The sequence below is a fragment of the Dipodomys merriami genome, unplaced genomic scaffold, assembly GCF_024711535.1.
Source record: "Dipodomys merriami isolate MVZ:Mamm:240054 unplaced genomic scaffold, mDipMer1.0.p SCAF_123, whole genome shotgun sequence".
Lineage (NCBI taxonomy): Eukaryota > Metazoa > Chordata > Mammalia > Rodentia > Heteromyidae > Dipodomys > Dipodomys merriami.
The window spans coordinates 1,021,036-1,040,351 of NW_027202527.1; the positions used below are offsets into that span (position 1 = coordinate 1,021,036).

Consider the following 19,316-nt stretch of genomic DNA (forward strand, 5'->3'; position numbering starts at 1 on the left):
GAAAGACCGAGTTCATGAAAGGCAAGAAGGAAAGAATCAACAACCTAAGGATTTCTTGCTGACTTAAAAGACAAGGATGCCTTCTTTGAAAAAAGAGACCATAGTAATGACTAAAACAGTGTCCCTTACTTCATTCAAATACTGCTTGCATTGAATACCCAGTGTAGGCTGGGTAGAGCATCTTACGTGTATAATCCAGCCACTAAAGGAGAGCTGCTTGGAAAAAACGCAGAGACAGCATCTCAACAGACATCCTGTGTGTGAGCCCCAGCTACTTACTCAGTAGACTATATTTAGGAGTAATACAATCTGAGACAACAACAATCTGGATGTGGGATTCCAGCTTCGCAACAGTCTACAGTTAGCAGCAATATAAGCTGAGGCTGTCCTTGGACAAAAATGTTAGTTCTGCCTGAAATATAATAATAAAATGGAGGCATAGACACATTCAGTTAGCAGAGTACCTTCATAGTAAACTTACTGTCCCAAATACAAAATCCTGAGTAGCTCTTAATCCCCACAACTTATGGACATGTTTCCCACCACATGCCTTCTGCTTACTTAAGACTTCTTCTTTTGCCTGCAGTCACTGACAGGCATACATGTTTCTATTCCCTGGAAGTAAAAATTCTTTTGCTCTGACACACTAGTTCCTCTCCAAAATTACTCTCAGGTGGCACTTTCTACCATGTCTGCATGGCCACCGGTCAGGAAACAAGACAAGAATTCATTAGAACCTTCATTTCAACACAGTCCTCTGTAATACTTTTACCATACATTTCAAGTACATCTTAAAAGATGTCTCCAAAGAAGATGTCAATTATTCTGGTCTAGGAAAGCTAAGGGTCGACCATTTAAGGAATCAAGATGAGTAATTTGGAACAGCATATAAACATGCTGAAGGTTTCCTCTTTACCTAAGTCATCCATTCCACTGTCAGATTTTAAAGTGGACATCTTCATGACTTCAGGGCAAGTGTCATCTACTTTACAAGAACTGACTTCTGGTTCCATGTCCATATTCGGTCTAATGGGACCACCATGATCCAAGTTGCATGCATCATTCACTACAGAGGTGGGAAATATATCAGAATCAACCAGCTGATATACATGAAGTAGTGCTATTTTCTTAGTCTTTTTGTCCAATACAATCTCTAATCTGACTCACAGAAAAGAAAATAATTTAAGAGATGTTTGAGAAAAAATTGTCCCAGCATACCACATAAGTCAAATTTCTGGTATTGCTAAATTAGGTTACAGTAAACAAAAAACAAGACATATACTTTCTTTCCTTTACCCAAAGGTGCCCAGCCTGATCCTCCAATCTGAACCTCCTGAATACCTAGTATTATAGGCCTGATCCAACGGTGTTAGGCTGGGTATCCCCAATTCTTTTTCTAAATTTTTATTATTATTACTTTTTAATTGTGAAGATACTGTACAGAGGGGTTACAATTACATGGGCAAGATAATGAGTACATTTCTTTTTTTTTAAATGTATTTAAATGTATTTTTCTTTTTTTGTGAACATACTGTACAGAGGGGTTACAATTACATGGGCAAGATAATGAGTACATTTCTTATCAAGCATTGCAGCCTCCTCCTTTGTTTACCCTTCACATCCCTTCCCTGTGTCCCCCCACCCCCTCACCCAATCCTCCCCACCCCCCCCCCCACCAAAGTAGTAAAGTTCGTTTTGGACATGACAACTTGTACTTCTCATTGTTGCAACGGGTCCACCTGTATCCTTATTTAAACGACTTGTTTTTCCTCGTCTCCTCCACAAATTATACCGAAATCAAATACAGTGAAAGCAGGGGTTATATTGTGGGGGAGGGACACACTAAGCAACAAGGAAATAATCTTATAAATGGGTTAGAAACAAATGCATGAAAGAAAAAAACATTTAAATACATATCTAAGGGTTCATTTTCCTAACATCTCATTATCTGACCTTTTCTGTTTGACTCATACATATATTAGATATTGCAAATAAGGGAAACCATGGGACCTATGTTTCTTTGGGCTTCTCTTACTTCACTTAATAGAATTTTTTCCAAGCCTTTCCATTTCCTAACAAATTGGGCAATGTCATTCTTTCTGATGGAGGCATAGAATTCCGTATCCCCAATTCTTAATCCTAGTTTTAAATAACTGCTTGTAAACAGGTGAGCTATGTTGTGGAATCTTGGAACTATTTTACAATCTTCTAATTAAAATTGGTTCATTGTTTGTAGCAATTGTAAAGCCAACATTATAAGCAAATCAGCAGTGAAAGTGAATCCTCTTGACTCTCTTTCCCTACGAAGAACCAAAACTGATAGGTAGGAATATACTGAAATCTTCCTTCCTACAAACATGAGGTGTAAAATGTAGCAATCAGACATGCAATAATTCCAAAGCCTTAGGCCCTATAACTGGTGATTTAGTTGTTGTAGTTGTTTTAGCAAATTTTTTATTGTGACTAAGTGATTACATGAATTCCACAGTATTGTGAGATAGTGATACTTAGTTAAAAGTCACAACCACATTCTAACTTTCATCAGGCAAATTGTCTTTATCATGTTCTATAGAGTGTATGAGTTCTATGAGCTTTGACAATACAGTTATATCTTCCACATCAGGTGATATGTAACATTTCTTTCCTTGTGCTTAGTATCAGCAGTTTCCACTTTCCTGCTCATTCCCTTCCCTCCCATTGATGCCATGAGTTGCTTAGTTTGTTTTGATCAATGACCTGTGAAGCTGATGGGTCCTTCTGATGGATTTTTTTCCATTTCGCTCTGTTTTTGTTTTCTCCATCTAGTATCCATCAGATGTGCACACATGTACCATATATGTGCTAAAACTCTTTACACTCAGGAATATAATTCCAAGTCCTATTATCCTTATGCTTTTTCTCCTTCCCTCCCTCCATTTTTTTTTTATTGTGAAAATACTGTACAGAGGGGTGACAATTACATGGGCAAGATAATGAGTACATTTCTTATCAAGCATTGTAGCCTCCTCCTTTGTTTCCCCTTCCCATTTCTTCCAATCCTCCTTCCCCCCTCCGCCCCCACAAAAGGTCTAAAGCTTGTTTTCCACTTAAGGACTTGTACATCTCATTATTGCAATGTATCCACCAGTATCCCTATTTAAATGATTTGTTTTTTCCCTTTCCCTTCACAAATTATACCAAATCTCAAATACAGTAAATGAAGGGGTTATACCATGGGGGAGGGACAAACAAAGCAACAAAGAAATAATCTTAATACTGTGTTAGAAACAATCACATGAAAGAAAAAAACATTAGAATACATATCTTAGGGTTCATTTCCCTAACATCAACTTATCTGACCTTTTCTGGTTGACTCATACATACACTAGTTATTGCAAATAAGGGAAAGCATGGGACCTAAGTTTCTTTAGGCCTGGCTTACTTCACTTATTATCCCTTCCTCCATTTGTTACTTCCTCTCTTACCCTCTCAGTTTTGTCCTCTCCTTCCTGCTCTCCTATTCAATGCCTCCTTCCCTTCCTACCTCGTCCCTTCACACGCTCCCTTCCTTAGTTGTGTTCCTGGAACTGAGGTTTCATTCTCTTGTGTAACTTTTTTCTTTTTTGGGGTCCGGTCGTGGGGCCTGAACTGTGGGCCTAGGCACTGTCCCTCAGCTCTTCAGCTCAAGGCTAGCGCTCTACCGCTTGAGCCACAGCGCCACTTCTGGCTTTTTTCTTTTTGCTGATGTGGTGCTAAGGAATCAAACCCAGGGCCTCAGGCATGCAAGGCAAGCGCTCTACCACTGAGCCACCTTCCCAGCCCTCTTGTGTAACTTTTTAAAAATACAATTTCTTTTTTAATATTAAAGAGTTGTACGGGAAGATGAAGGGGTGGGTCACAGTTCCATAAGTCAGGTTATGAGTAAAATACTCTCTAGATAATGTGTCACCATCCGTTTTTCCTCCCAGATTTGTCCTGCCGTCCTTGCCCACAAGTTGCACATAGTACATTGTTTCTATAAGGTATATTGAATATCACATCTACATTTGTCCACCCTAACAGTACAACTAATCCACCAGGAAAAAAGAATAAGAAACAACACCAACGAAATGAATTCCATTTGTGGCAATCGTTTTCATGAACAGTATTTAAGATGTACACTTTTGGATTCCTCAAGGAACAGTATCCTCTTTGGGTGTGTCTGCTGTGTCTATTCATGAGTAAACACAGAAGGCCCTGCAGAAGTTTTCATGTACCACTGTTGTTTAGGAGGCTTCGTTCACATCTGAGAGAAAACGTTAACAGTTTGGACCAAGACCTTAAGCCACATCCCCACTTCCTGCTCTGTGGTGCTTAATTGGAGATAAGAGTCCCTTGAATTTGCTGGCCACAGTTGGCTTCAAACCAACATCCTCAGATCTCAGCTTCTTGAGCAATAAGGATCAGAGGCATGATCCACCAGAGCCTACTTGGCTTGCAAGCTACATTTTTAAACACAATTGGTCTCAGAATGAAAACATCTTTTAATGAAAGGAAACTGATATATTTCACAACCTAACGTATGAAAGGTAAATATTTTCTTACAAAAATGTTCGACAGCTAGCAAATCCCAGGCAGTAGTGCATGCCTATAATCCTCCTTAGTAGGAGATCTGAGATCTGGGGATGGGGTTTAAACCAGCCCCTGGAAAGAAAGTCTGTGAGACTCTGAATTCCAATACATTATCCAAAAGAGCCAGAAGTGGATCTGTGGCTCAACCCCAAGAGAGTTAGCCTTAAGCAAAATAACACAAAGACAGCAAAGGGAAACACTCTGGGATAGCACCTATTCTGAGCGATCAACCTTCAGCACACACACACACACACACAAACACACACACACACACACGCACACACACGCACACACGCACACACGCACACACGCACACACGCACACACACAAACACCTGTCCAGTCCCCTGGTGCCTTCCTCCTCCAACTCCCGCACTGGGCTGAAGGCAACAGTAAGGAGCTAGAGACTAAAAAGAAAAGGTAGGTCAAATTAAGAGTTAAGACAGCAGAAATTCAAGATAGACATACATCAGAAATGCAACAGAATTTCAGGATAAACATACTTCAGACAAGTTGAATAGAGATGAGAACACAAAACAAAGTTAATCTTGTGTGGCAAGCTGACTTTTTCTTATAACAAGAGTTCCAAAAATTATGTAGGTCAAAGAGTAAGACCTTCATGAAAGGATGAGTTGAATTTTGTGTATTTTAATTTCTTGTTTTTTAGGGTACCTGTCCTGAGAATGGGGCTCAGAACCTGGATACTATCCCTGAGAGTTTTTGCTCAGGGCTACTGCCATTTGACCCACAGCTCCACTCTAGGCTCTTTTCAGCAAGTCAGTGGAGAAAAGAGTCTCACCAGCATTCTTGCCCCGGCTGCCTTTGAAACACAATCCTTAGATCTCAGCCTCCTGAGTAGCTTAGATTAGGCAGGAGCCAACAGGGCCTAGATTCCTTAATCATGCTTAAGACAAGGTCTCACTATATAGCCGGGGTGCTTTCAAACGTAAGATACTCCCACTTCAGTCTTCTGAGGACCCCAATTACATGTGTGTAGCACTAGAGCTAGCTAAGATGGCTTTCCCCAGAAAGTCTTCCTGTACCTCTACCAATGCTAATACTTCCTAAAACTGTCTTTTGTGCTTACTTTCTTTTTCTTTTTCCTGTGTTGTTGTGTCTCTCCTGGGGATAGACTAAAAGACCTGAAAATGTCTTGGAGAGGATTTTGGCTCCAGCCTAACTCTCTATCTTTCCTGCCCAGAATGGCTTGGAATCAGAATCCTGAGATCTCAACATCCTGAGTAGCTTGCTTTGCAGTCAGGAGACACCTGTGAACTCAGGTGTTTCTCCATGTTTATCAGGTGTCAGGCTATCTTGAACTTAGTAACAGGCAATTTGTGTTTATAACTTTTGTCAATTTACAAGAGAAACTGTATTCCAGAAGGTTGCTGCACTTCCTAACCTATGCCCACAGGATCATTAGTATCAGATTTAAATGTTCTTTTACAACTAAAAAGGGCTAAACTTCAGTACAACTTCAGTGACATTCATGGACTGGGAACACTGAGAATGGCCTTTTATATTTCACATTTGTGAGAGAGATAACAACAAACTCCTACTTCCTAATATTGTAAAAATGCCATGTGTCTGTATATAAGAGGTTATTCTGTGTGTGCATGTGAGTGCATGTTTGTAAATGTGTGTGCCCACCTGTGTCAGTGTGTGTATACCAAAACAACTGGAAATACACATAATAGGATAAATTCTAAGGTTGGAGCAATGGCTTGGATTTCTAAAGATAACCGTACACATTCTTAGGGGGAATAGTTTTCTGGCTGGAGTCCAGAAGTGATGGAGGACATGGTATGGAAAATACAATACATGAGAAAACTCCTTTCACTGTTGCCTGAGGGAATCCTGTGCAAAGTACCAGGAGCAAAAATCTGAAAGGGAAAATCAATATGGTGGATAAGTGGAAAGCAAAGAAGGACTGAAAAAATCTTTATAGTCAGGAGAATCTAAAGGAAGCCACACAGAAACCCTGAGTTTGCCCTTATGGAAGAAATTCCAAAGGGAATCCAGTTATGTATCTCAGAATCCCGAGGTCAAGTACTACCAGTCTTGCTGGTAGGAACTGTGATAATACACTAATAGACACAAATAACACATCCAACTACGAACACTTTGATTGTGATAGCTACTAGGATGGAAGTGTATAACTGGGAAAATTAGAGAAGCCAAGTGACCAGAGTAAAAGACCAATGAATTAGCTATGAGAATCTGGCAGAATTACAAGGCCATCAATGAATCTTAAATTGGGACATTTCTTCTCTCAATAAAAAACTCCAAGTTTGATACATTAAAAGTAGGATCATGTAAGACACACTTATACCTATTGCAGGACAGAATGAGTTTGGTTCTTGTGGCTGCATCTCAAATCCATCTCCATCCATGACCTTTAATGTTGAGTCGTCACAGCACCTATGACAAGGCATAAAGTACAACCAACAATGAAACGTTAAAAGTATCATGATTTGGCTCAACCTGAGCCCATTTAATAAAGGGATTTCTGTGAGAGTTCCTTATACCTTAAGTTTAAGGTACCTTAATCTTGCTATCACCAATTCACAAAATGGTAACAATTCAAAATATCTAAGAAGTGTAAACACTTGTTGCATTTTTGGGTAGTCACTGGCCACCTCCCTTTATAATGACCTTGTGATTACAGAAATAGGGAGGAACATGTAACTGTATGTCAGTCTCTTTCATTTGCTCTCTGGTCTAAAAGGGAACTCTTCTCCGCCATTAAAGAAGACAAGTTCATATGAGCAGAATAAAAACCCACTTTCATAACCTGTGTGAAACCCTAATCCCTCTCTTTCTCTCATTGTAGCTAAAATGCTAACAGAGGTATAGAAAAAGAGTAAAGTTATTCACTTTATATTTAGTTTCCAGTAGAAAAATTAAGTCTCAGGTATAGATAGATATGTACATAGACACATCAATACATAGATAGGTAGATACATAGATACCTACATTGATGTGCATTTCTTTCTTTCTTTCTTTCTTTTTTTTTGTCCATGGTTGAGTGCTGTTCCTGGGCTCTTCAGCTCAAGGGGAGAACTCCACTGCTTGAGCCACTGCACCACTTCCTGTTTTTGAGTGGCTTATTGGAGATAAGAGTCTCACAGCCTTTCCTGCCCAAGCTGGCTTTGAACTGTGATCCTCAGATCTCAGCCTCCTGAGTAGATAGGATTACAGGTGTGAGCCACTAGTGCCCGGCTATTAATATGCATTTCTATTCAGAAGACATGCTACCTGCCCAACAGTGGCACACAAGTTATCCTAGCTACTCAGGAGGCTCAGATCTGAACATCCTGCTTCACAGACAATATAAAGGAGAAAATCTTTGACATCTTACCTCCAATAAGCTATTCAGAAAAAGCTGTTGCTGTGGCTCAAGAGATAAGGTCTTATCTTTGAGTACAACAGGCTCAGGGACAGAGATCAGACCTAGTATATGAAAAGAGTTTATTTTTTTCAAAAAAGGTTATGTGGTCCTGATAAACACATACAAGTAAATAACACACTCAACTGTAATTTATATATAAACAATGGCTTTTCAACATCCCAGTTTTTCTCTATTCACTGGTAAGAAACATAGTTTAAGACAATCACGTTGCTTCAAATAACAAGACCACAGTCATCAACCCGAATGAAACAGAGAACCAATACTGGCTGCAAATCCATTATTGTTATTCCTGATTTTCAAAACTAGGTCTCACTACATATTTCTATTTCTTCTCTTAAAAATGTAAATGCAAGTAAGGTACGAGCTCCTGGCTCAAACATAATTCATTGAAAAGTTGAGATTACTAACTGGCATTATACTTTGAAGCCAGTCGGCGTAGAAACTGTTTGCAAGGATGCTTTCTCAATGAAGAGCCTGATAAAGTGCCAGGGTCCTGTTATCCTAGCTAGTAGGGAGCCTAAAAGTAATCCTTTTTCAGTCTCATGGACACCAGGCCCTGAGCTCAATCTCCAGGACTGGCACCCACACAATTAAATCCAAATTAATCTTCTCTAACCAACTAGATGAAACTGAATTAAGGGCATTTTCGGTTTATCTACAAAAGCCAATCCAATTAATGTAATAGAAATGCTAGTGCTTTGGATGAAGCGTGTGCTCTGCCATGCAGGTCAATAGAAAGTTTAAGGCCAAAGCAAAAGCTTGCTACATATGGAAGTAGACTCTCTCTAAAGACCAACACAAAGGCACACATGGAAACAAAAGTGCCATTGATATCCATAGCTGATGGTCACGTCTGTAATCTCTAGCTACTCAGGAGGATGAGATTGGAGGACTGTGGTTCAAACTAGTCCCCGAGACACTTATCTCCAAAAAAACACACAAAAAAACAGAAGTGAAGCTGTGGCTCAAGTGGTAGTGGTCTAACCTTCAGCTGAAGAGCTCAGTTACAGCGCCCAGGCACAGAGTTCAAGCCCCATGACAGACAAAAAAAAAAAAAAATTCCATTGATATAACAAGATTTTCTTTTTAACTACTTATCCTGTGGCTGTTCAGGATTTGGCACACAAGTTCCTTTGACATACCAGCTTTTCTTTTTTAACTACTTATCCTTTAGGCTGCTCAGGATTTGGCACACAATTCCTTCCCTTTCCTTAAGTGACATCCTAGTTTTCCTCCCATGTATCTCAGGGCTACCTTATCCCTGACCTTTCACCTTTCTGATTTCCTCCCATATTGTTGCTTTTGTTTTTTTCCAACAGGAAGAACATGTCCAAACCCACAAACTAAGGGAGAGTCCTAATGTATAACACATTACAGTTTTCTTCACTCCCTGCCAGACTCGGTATCATCCCTTGCCAATTCCTCATGAACAATTTCTCTTCCTTTTACTTCTTTTTTAACATTACAGTTCATAATTTCCTGATGTCTGAAATCAATACAGTCCTTCAAGTGGATTTATTCCTTCAAGACACAACCACATCTGACTGGAAACCCTATAAACAAAAGTTGATTCTAATGTAGAAATCCTACAATTGTGTTGAGCAGAGGGTATCCCAACAATCTGTAGGCAGAATTCCTTTGATCATCCATAGAGGTTTGCTGCTCAGAAAATTTTACACAGATGTTAATATTCCAAAGACCCTGCACTATTAGGCTAAGCCTATCACCGGCTTACCTGCTATAAATACTAATTTTGCCTGGTAAGAGGGTGCTAAGTACATCACTACTCCAACAAGAGGTGTGTTTGCTTCCTTTCCACTTTGGAAAGGTTCTTTGGTACTCAGCCTTCTGAGATTCACTTGTACTTTAATCATTTGTGACCAACCAATGAAAAAGATGAAAGAGCTCCAGCACATAGGAAAGAAATCGGCCAATGCTACATGCTGTAGACGATCTGGCAAAGACAGCAACTATTTTTAAAGCCTGAAGTCTGGGTCTGTGAAGAGTCACTGAATGCTTTCCTTTCCTAACACATGCTGGGGCACAGGAGAGGTGAACATACCTCTCATATGAGCAGTTACTAATATGAGCAACCCCATCTCCTCTTTTCATAGGAAGCAACAGTGCATTTGATGCCCTACTTTCCCCTTCCCCCATTATCGTCAGAACAAAAGAAATAGGGATGCAACCTATCAGCAGAACATATGTTCTCCATGTATGAGGGCCCTGGATAAAATTCCCAGCTCAAGAACCGTGGTGGAGGAACTGGAAGTGTTTTCATTTTGTATTTCAGAGCACCTTAAACCTCTTCTGGTAATGTTTTAGCAGGGGCCCACTACTGCTAACTTCCTCTAATTATTCAATGACACCACTCTTATCAGTGAAACATATGGCAGATGTATCTACAAGAAGGGAGAAAGAATATGCTGGTAACATTGGACTGAAATACCCACAACAATACAGCCAGCACAAGCGTCTCAAGACAGATGATACAAGGAGTCCAAGTCTATATGCAAATGTAGAAGAAGACCAAGTGATCACACGGGTCACCAGATGGTTGCCCTGAACACACTATCTATTTGACCCTCAGTCTGTTTCTCTCTGTCTCTCCATATCAGTCTACCTCTCAGCCTTCACTGCACCTTGAGCTTGACTAAGACTTGCAAAATTAAGACCATAAACCGCCTGTGAAGAGCTCATTTGGAAGTTTTAATTAAGGAACAGAATCTAGGAAATACATGGGGAAAAACATGAATGTTAATTAGACTTTGAGAAAAACTGTTAAATAGCCCATGTACTACCTTTTTTACTACACATACTACTTTCCCAGCCTACCTTATCTTGTCTCATGTTCTCCACATTTCCACAGCTTAAAATAAGGCTGCAAAGGAAAGCCAAAGGCTTAAGAGCACCTTCAACAAGGCACTACCTTTCAAAGTGACACATTTACTCAGTCAGGGATGTAAAAAGACAACTCAGAGCTTTTCTTTGTGTACCCTGTTTTAAAATCTCCTATATCTTGATACTCAGATACCTTGACTTAAAATTTCCTATGTCTAGATACTAAGGATCACAGTTCAAAGCCTGGCTGTCCATGTATGAAAATCTACAGTACATTCTTGGCTCCAAGTAAATAACCAAAGCAGGAAGTGGAGCTGTGGTTCAAGTAGTAGAGTGCTAGTCTGGAGAGAAAAATGTAAAGGAAGGACAGTGCTCAGGTCCTGAGTTCCAGCTCCCAAATCCCAGAATTCAAGCGTCCCAAACAGAATAGAAACAGCACCAGTGCCAGCACTCCATCTACTCCACCCAAACTAATGAAAATGTAAACAACAACAAAAATAAACGAAAAACCAAAACAAGTGGAAATGCTTAGCACACTTATGATCACTGAATTTCATCTAGGGCTCTCCCCTGGTCTACTCATCATTAGAGAACTATTTTACAAAATGACAAAAATGAGATCATATTTCACAAAAGAAAATTGTATGAATATCAACTAGACAAGTACAATTGAGTCTGTGGCAACCATCATATAATCTCAGTTCCTCTGGAGACACTAGCGAGAGAACCAATAGTAAGAAGGCTCATGTCCCACAGCCAGTGTGACCAAACTTCAAAAGCATATTCCATAGGCAAAAAACAAGGGTAGGGATAGAAAGTTTGAAAAAAAATAAGAAAAACAGAACAAAACAAAAAAGTATATTCCTCACGCAGTACAGTATTTCTAAAGCAAGCTTTGGTTACTCTTACTATATGGATACATGCATACAAAAAAAGCAATTTTAAAAGATACTTTTTTTTCTTTCAGTCGGGGAACTTGAACTCTGGGCTTGAGCACTGTCCCTCCGTTTTTCAGCTCAAGGCTAGCACTCTACCACTTGACCTACAGAGCCACTTCTGGTTTTCTGATGGTTTATTGGAGATAAGAGTTTCATGGAGTTTCTTGCCCAGGCTGGCTTTGAACCATGATCCTTAGATCTCAGCCTCCTGAGTAACTAGGATTACAGGCGTGAGTCTCCGGCACCTGGCTTCTACTCAATGCTGCTCAATTATTTTGCAAAAGTACTATACTGAGATTTTGTACTACTGCAGTATAAAAATCATGTCAAATCATAATCTAGCACAATTCAAATTTTTATTTAGGTATTAATTCAGAATAATGCTTACCTTGTTATATCTGAGTCTATACCTGGTTTGTTTTTAAAACATCTATACATGTGTTGGCCTAGGAGAGCTGCTAGTTAAGGTATGGTACTTTGGAGAGTGAGAGAGAGGCGAGATTATGGTTCAAAGCCAGTCTGGCAACTCCTGGTCTCCACAGAGACCAGGGGACACACTGAGACATGCCTGTAAAGCAAGTCACCAGGAGGAGAACTAGAGTCAGAGCCTAGCCCAGTCAAAAAGGGAAGGCTCTGTTTCAAAAATAACTAAAGCAGTTCAAGGGCCTGTAATCCTAGCTATTGAGGAGGCTGAGATGTGACCAGCACATTTTAAACCACACTGAGCAGGAGAGCCTTTGGGACTCTTAACTCCAATGAATCATCACCAAAAAAGCTGAAAGTGGGAGTTGCCACCAGAGCCAGCCCTATAAACCAGTTTTATGCAAGCCAGTGGATATGAACCTATGAGGGGCACACAGAGATGCAGTTATCTTGCTGAAAAGACATTTTTGACCATGCAATATCAGAGAAACACTACTCATTCGAACCGTTGTTGAAAGAGGTCTACAATTGTCGGCAAAGTTCAAACTTTGAAACTGTACTCACAACAGATGACATCATTTCCACTTTGATAATACATTTATTTATTGATGTGTTATTTAGTTATGTAATTAGATAGCTGGCTAGCTAGTCAGTTAACATAGACCCTTCCCCACTGTTAGGCTCTTGTGATCCTTTGGCTTCAACTTCCCAAGCAGCTGGATCAACTGAGTTCCCAGGCATCCAGCGCATTTCCTAAGAGAACACTGTGCAAACCTCCTTACAGGAGAGGTGAGGATAAGTGGAAAGAAACACTAAGACAGAAACCCCTCACCAATCGATTCCTGACAAATAGCACATCTATAGTTCTAGCTACTCAGGAAGCTGAGAGCCAGCATGACCAGGAAAGTTCCTGACATTCTTATCACAAATTAATCACTCAGAAAGCTAGAAGTGGTGCTGTGGCTCTAAGTGGTAGAGTGCTAGCCTTGGGAAAAACAGCTCAAGGACTCAACCCAAGTCCTACTTCAAGCCCCAGGACTGCTCTCCCAAACCCCCGACCACAATACAAGAGAGAGAGAGAGAGAGAGAGAGAGAGAGAGAGAGAGAGAGAGAGAGAGAGAGAGAGAGAGAGAGAGAGAGAGAGAGAGAGAAGAAAAAAGGAAATACCCAGCTTCTTTACAACTTATTTATTATACTCAGCATCTCAAACTTCTAATACAAAAGTAACAAAAGTAACAAAAGTTAACAAAAGTAACACCAATAATGAAGAGCACTGGGAACCTTAATTCTTACCTACTTTGCCTTCCAGTTCTTTGTCCCCTCCTCTCTAGCACATTGATAGCTACTTCTCAAATTCCCAAAAAGTCAAATACAATATGTTTACCTGAATTATCTGAATGGAAAGGGATCAACAAAGGAAACAAAGGAAAAACAAAGGAGACAAAGGAAAAAAGCTAAACCAATGCCCAGTGATACTCACAAGACACTATGTTGGAAACGCACTGTAAAACTTAACTGAGTTGGGAAGGATGGAAAGTGGGAGACTAATGAGGTATGGGGTAATGGGTACGACAAGAAAGGGAGTGGTTGCCTTTCATTTGTAACTCTAAATCCTCTGTACACCACCTTGAAGATAAAAGGAAATTGACAAAATTGACAAATTGACAAGTCCTATTCCCAGAACACAAGCTGTGAATATATATATAAAGATATACATTAATGTAGAAAGTATATATATATATATATATATGTATATATATGCATACATACATACATAAAAAAGAAAGGAAGAAAAAAAGAAAGGACGCAAGTCAATCAGTCAGTCATATACGAACAATTTTGGGGCTCAACTATGACTTTATCTAGGCTCTTACCAACCCTAGACAAGAAATTCAGGAAAACATCCAGCTTCTTCGGCTTGTATTACTTTTCAGGGTAATCTAACGTATCCTCAGTTCAAGATGCTCTTACCTCACGTAACTAGGATCACAATCCTGTGCCATCAGACCCAGTTTACATGTCATCTTGCTAGCCTAACCTTTTGCCCTCCCAGGCTTCAAAGTCATCCCGTTATGCAGGTATCATTACAAGCATAAGCCACCATACTCAGCCCTCAAAACACTAAGTTTTAAACAAGGACAGGGACTGTCTTTCTAAAATGTGTGTAAATTGTATGGCTGAGCAAACGGCTGTGCATACTTCCGGAGATATGTACAGTTTCGTGGCTCTCATGCCCAGGAACTGTAAATTTAAAACTAATATTTAGTCGCGATTACTCATTTTTAGAGTTAGAATATATATAGTTCTTTTATATCTTCGACTTTGTATTTTATAAAATACTCTGTAATGTGGCATTTTTACTTAGAGTTTGACTTTTATTCCCCTCATGGCGTTTTGTAAAGTATCATCCTCCTATGTTAAATCTTGTGAATCATTCTAATTATCCTTTCCAAATTATTTTATCAACTATCTGCCTCACTTTTATAGCTTTAAATAAATAATTAGTTTATGCAAAAAATAAACTGTGTGTAAGTTATAAAATAACACATCCTTTGGCCAAAAGCGACTACTACCAAAATATGTATACCTCTGGTTTTCCAGTTCATCACCGACTACCCTTCTAAACACACAAAATAAAAACAGTAAAAAAAAATAAAAGAACTACTCATATAAACATGGACACATATAAACTCATCACATGATTTCCTGCTAAAGATAATCTCACCTGATTCTTTCTTATGCTTGAGGCTAATTTACTCTTCATCAGCCACAACTAACCGATGTCCTGAAACACCTCATGTTGATGTAATGTGCAGGATATCATTCTATCTTCTCTGTAGGACTTCAGCTCTCCCAATACAAATCAGCTACTTCTATAATCCACAAAAACAATGGCCTAAGCATTTTATTTCACAAGGCAGCCAACAAAGCCTGTACAAATGGCCGCCTCTCTGTTTTCACTCACTCCTTTCAAAACCTCATCCTGATGTAGTAAACATGGAGAACTGCTGAAACATTGCTGCTGTGATCAGTTGCAGTCCCGAAAAGGTGTGGAAAACTTGGCTTTTATACCATAAGATTGTTGGAAACACATGCTCTACATGTTCAGGAACTCCAGTAACTGGACAGTCACAGGAGGTGCTTCAAGATTTCAATAACTGAAGAATAATGAAAGGGTTATTGCCATTTGGTAAGTTCTTTCACCAGGCAGGGTTTTTGTGAGGACAGTGTAGGCTACACAAGTTTAGGAGCTACTCTGTAAATACCTGTGTCTTCATAATTAACCTAAGGACAGGGCAGACATCCTAAATCTTCTCTCTAGTCAGCCACCATAACACCCTTGCTATTAAGCGCATTGTTCTACTCAGCAAGATAGGAAAAATCAGAGCAACCAACCATGAGAGAAGAGGCACCATTTCTTGATAACGATTAGTAGTGGCAGCCCACATTGACTCCCCTGGTATATTTCTCTGCCTTGAAACTTCTGCAGTGAACAAGAGCTTCTAGTCCAATGTCACACATACCTCAGCAATGCTGCTCACAACTGCACCCTCATGAACTTTCTAGTCTAAGCATCTCAGATTGTCTCAACTGGAGCCATCCTGTAAATATCTGCAACTTTCCGAGTTTTTAACTTACAGATGGATTACCAAAAATTTACATGTATGCTTGATTCCAGTCTTCATGAAAAGGAGAACCAAAACAAAATCCCTCAAGAAAACTTCCACACCACACGCCCACTGTGACTCGGCAACCGTCAGTGCCCCCTGCTGCTTCCCATGGACCAGGCTACAAAGCACACAACCCACAACTATAGCTCACGGAAGGGGTACAAAGACAGGTCTACACCATTTGTCATTTGCTGTGATATACCAAACCAGTTCCTACTTATCAATGGTACATACCAACGAGTACAGCAATATGAGATGTGTGAGCCACCTACAAGTGTCCACCAGTAATGCAGTGACAGGAGGGACCAACCAGAGGCATCAATCAGAACACCAACTCTTCAAGAGAGCAATCGCTCAAAATTCATGTCTGATGAATCATGGCCAGATTCTTATTCCTATATTTCCAACGGATAAGGTATCATCACACAATTTTACAAGCTAAAATGTCACTTGTGACTATGGTATCTCGGATTCTATAACCTGAGACACTAAAAGAAAAAAAGTATGAAAGCCACATGTCATTAGCTGTATGTGACAGAGCAAGAGTTCACACGCACCCTCACAGCTTCCTATGGTCAAAAATTCTCATTATTTTCTGAGTGGAAAACCTCAAAGCGTATTATCATATAATTTTTTTTCATGCCATATAGCTATTTGGCTTATCTATTAATTAAAAAGATATCCAAGCACGATTTCATCTCCCAGAGCCAGGCTGTCCCACTGATTAGCAGTAATTAAAGTGTCCAACTCATCTGAGCAGCAGTGGTGTCCTGGCCACGGTGCCCCCTGTCTCATGCCCACAGCCCCTGAGTGCAGCTGCTGAGGAACTGCTGGCTCTACCAACACGGACTTGTGGCACTGCTATGCTCATGCCTGGGAATCTCTCTAAAAGCCAAGGTGTAACTCCATGAGCACTGGAAGCTGGGGGTGAAGAGCAGAGGATGGTGGACCCTGCTCACCCCCTCCTCCAGCCAAAATGGGACCCCAAGGACCTGCCAGCATCTACACAATATGTTAGTCTGAGCTCAACAGATCAATTATTTCTGACTTTGTTTGGTCAGTAATCTGACAACTCTAAAAGTTAATTCCCATGTTTCTTTAACAGGCATTTGAAGCGTATTAGCACCGCATGTTTCTATGTATTTAAATAATGACAATTGATACATCAGGTATGGTTTCCATGGCAGGATAAATCACACTTAGCAATATATGATTTCATTAGAAGATTATTTTTTACTTTCATTTGAAGGAACTGCCAGTTTCTACTTTCCAAATTGTGTTCTAAACCATTTCCCATTAGACATGATTAGCACTTATTTACATACTTCTTACAAGAATGGAAAAATCTGGATGATCTAATACTTTCCATTTTCTTTATTGCAGCAAAGAGGCAGAAACAGTTCCACACACCAGTATAAGAAAAATAAAAAAAAAAGAACACCTCAACACATTAAAATACCTACTTTTTCATAATGCTGTGCATGTAAGCTAAAATCCCCAGCGGCCAGCTTTCTGAGCCGTATACTGCCCCACAGAAGACCCTAGTCAGCTCTCCTTACACCTTCCACAGTGCATCGACTATGGTTCTCTCACTGCTCAGCAACCAGTAAGACCAAAGTCCTCTGAGAGAAGAACGTTTTTATTTTGCTCTCGTCCCCCAACCCCCACCACTAGAGGACAAACACCCCCATAAGCATGTAAGGTCTCCAGTATGCACTAGTAACACTTAGCATTTCTTCAGAGGAAAAAACGTACAGCCAACTTCCAAACCCACTGTCATGCCAAGGATATTGAAAGGAAAAAGGGACAGGAAAACGACAGGGAAAAATAAAAGGGAAACAAAAAGATAAATCATCGTTCATTCAAGAAGTGAAAAACTTTCTCCCGATACATGACAATATAACCTCCAGACCTTTTCATTGTCCTAATTTACACTAGTCTTCCACTGGACACACTAGGAAGCAGTTTTTTCGCATCGAATTTGAGTTTGCATTTTCAGACAGTGGGGGCAATACTGGCTGAAATCGGCACCGCCTCAACTTAAGGGCTCATATGAGTGTACTCGAGCAAAAATTGAATTTCCTGGGGTCTCACTGCAGCCACCCAGGGGACAAACCATGTGAGAAAGCGCCAGGCAGCAACGGGCAGCACCAAGCAGCACTAGGCAGCACCAGGCAGCACCAGGCACCACTAGGCAGCACCAGGAAATGAAGCTGAAGTGCAGAGAAAGACAGCCCAGCAAAGAAGGCGCACAGGCAGAGAGGGCAGGGCCGGCTCACTGCGCGTGCGGCCTCCCACTCTCTTGCTGTACATCCTCCTCACCCACCAGAGAGAAATCTTTCTCTCCAGAGGCCGCCTTCAGAATGGTGCTCCCCCTCTCCTGCAATCCCTGGTCGTTTCCTGGAGAAGGTAGGCTTACAGACACTCCAGCATCTTTTCCCCCACAGGGAGTTAGTCCACCACTGCCGATGTTTACACAGTGAAAAATGTGTGCGGCGCGGCTGCGGCCTTCGTCGCAGGCCTGGACCTTTGGCCTTTGCCCGTCTCCTTTCGCCCCCACTTTGGATCACTTGTCGGTCCACTAGGGCCGCTTCGGCTGCCTCGCACCGCTGGGCCACCCAGCCACCACCTCCACCCGCTTCCTCCCAAGAGCGCGCCATGGCCACCACTCCCTGCAGCCGACTCCCACTGCGGCCTACTCCCACTGTGGCCTTCCCCGGCCTGCTCGGCATCGCAAGCTGCGTCTTCAGGGCCTACTGAGGCTCTGGAGCAGCGTCGCCCAGCCCGACGCAGGGGAGGGACCATGGGGGGCGCCGCCCAGACCACCGCACTGACACTAGGGCCCAAGGACACAGAGGCGTCCAGGACTCACCGGACTACACCGGCTGAGCAAGGGTCGGAGATGGCGCGGATAACACGGGAAGGCCTTGCCCAGGTGGCACTGAGCCAGGCTGTGGCTGGTGGGGCAGGGGAGGAACGAAGGGGTCCGAGCTCCCCAGCACAGGACAACCGTTACCAAGTACGTCACTTACTTACGTCATCACCAGACAGACACACCCGGGAACAGGCGGAAGGGCACATAGGCGCCTCCTGCCGGCTCCTGGAGGACCTCTTGGAGGACCTCTTGGAGGACCTCTTGGTGATTGACAACAGGGGACCCGCTGGTCACGTGAGGCGGGGTCTCCTAGGGGCGGGTCACAAGGTTCTCTTTGCCTCCACAGCCACCACTGACCTGCGCCCAGACGCCTGCCCTGCCCCAAAGCTGCAGCAAGGCCCTCCTTCAAGCAAGCCCCCTTGGAGAAGTTAGCAGTCCAGGCCATGGCCTGACCTAATCTTCACCTCCAGTCCTACCTGGCAGGCCTGCAGACCACCTCAACGAAACCTTTGAATGGAAAGGGAAGCCGGAGAGGAGGTCCCAGTGCAACACTAAACCGTTTGCTCA

At 41.6% G+C, this 19,316-nt stretch overlaps 1 protein-coding gene across 1 annotated transcript in view; it reads right to left on the reverse strand.

The window, feature by feature from the left end:
* The window catches only part of LOC138823811 (zinc finger X-chromosomal protein-like), a 24,716-nt gene extending 5,911 nt beyond the window's left edge, over positions 1–18,805 (reverse strand). Inside the window, exons 1-3 of the mRNA XM_070017371.1 lie at positions 18,747–18,805; positions 6,922–7,010; positions 917–1,066 (exon numbers count right to left, since the gene is read on the reverse strand). Of these exons, the coding sequence (XP_069873472.1) occupies positions 917–1,066; positions 6,922–6,982 (211 nt within the window). The 5' untranslated portion in view covers positions 6,983–7,010; positions 18,747–18,805. The remainder of the gene's footprint in view (positions 1–916; positions 1,067–6,921; positions 7,011–18,746) is intronic.
* Positions 18,806–19,316: the final 511 nt, after the last annotated feature.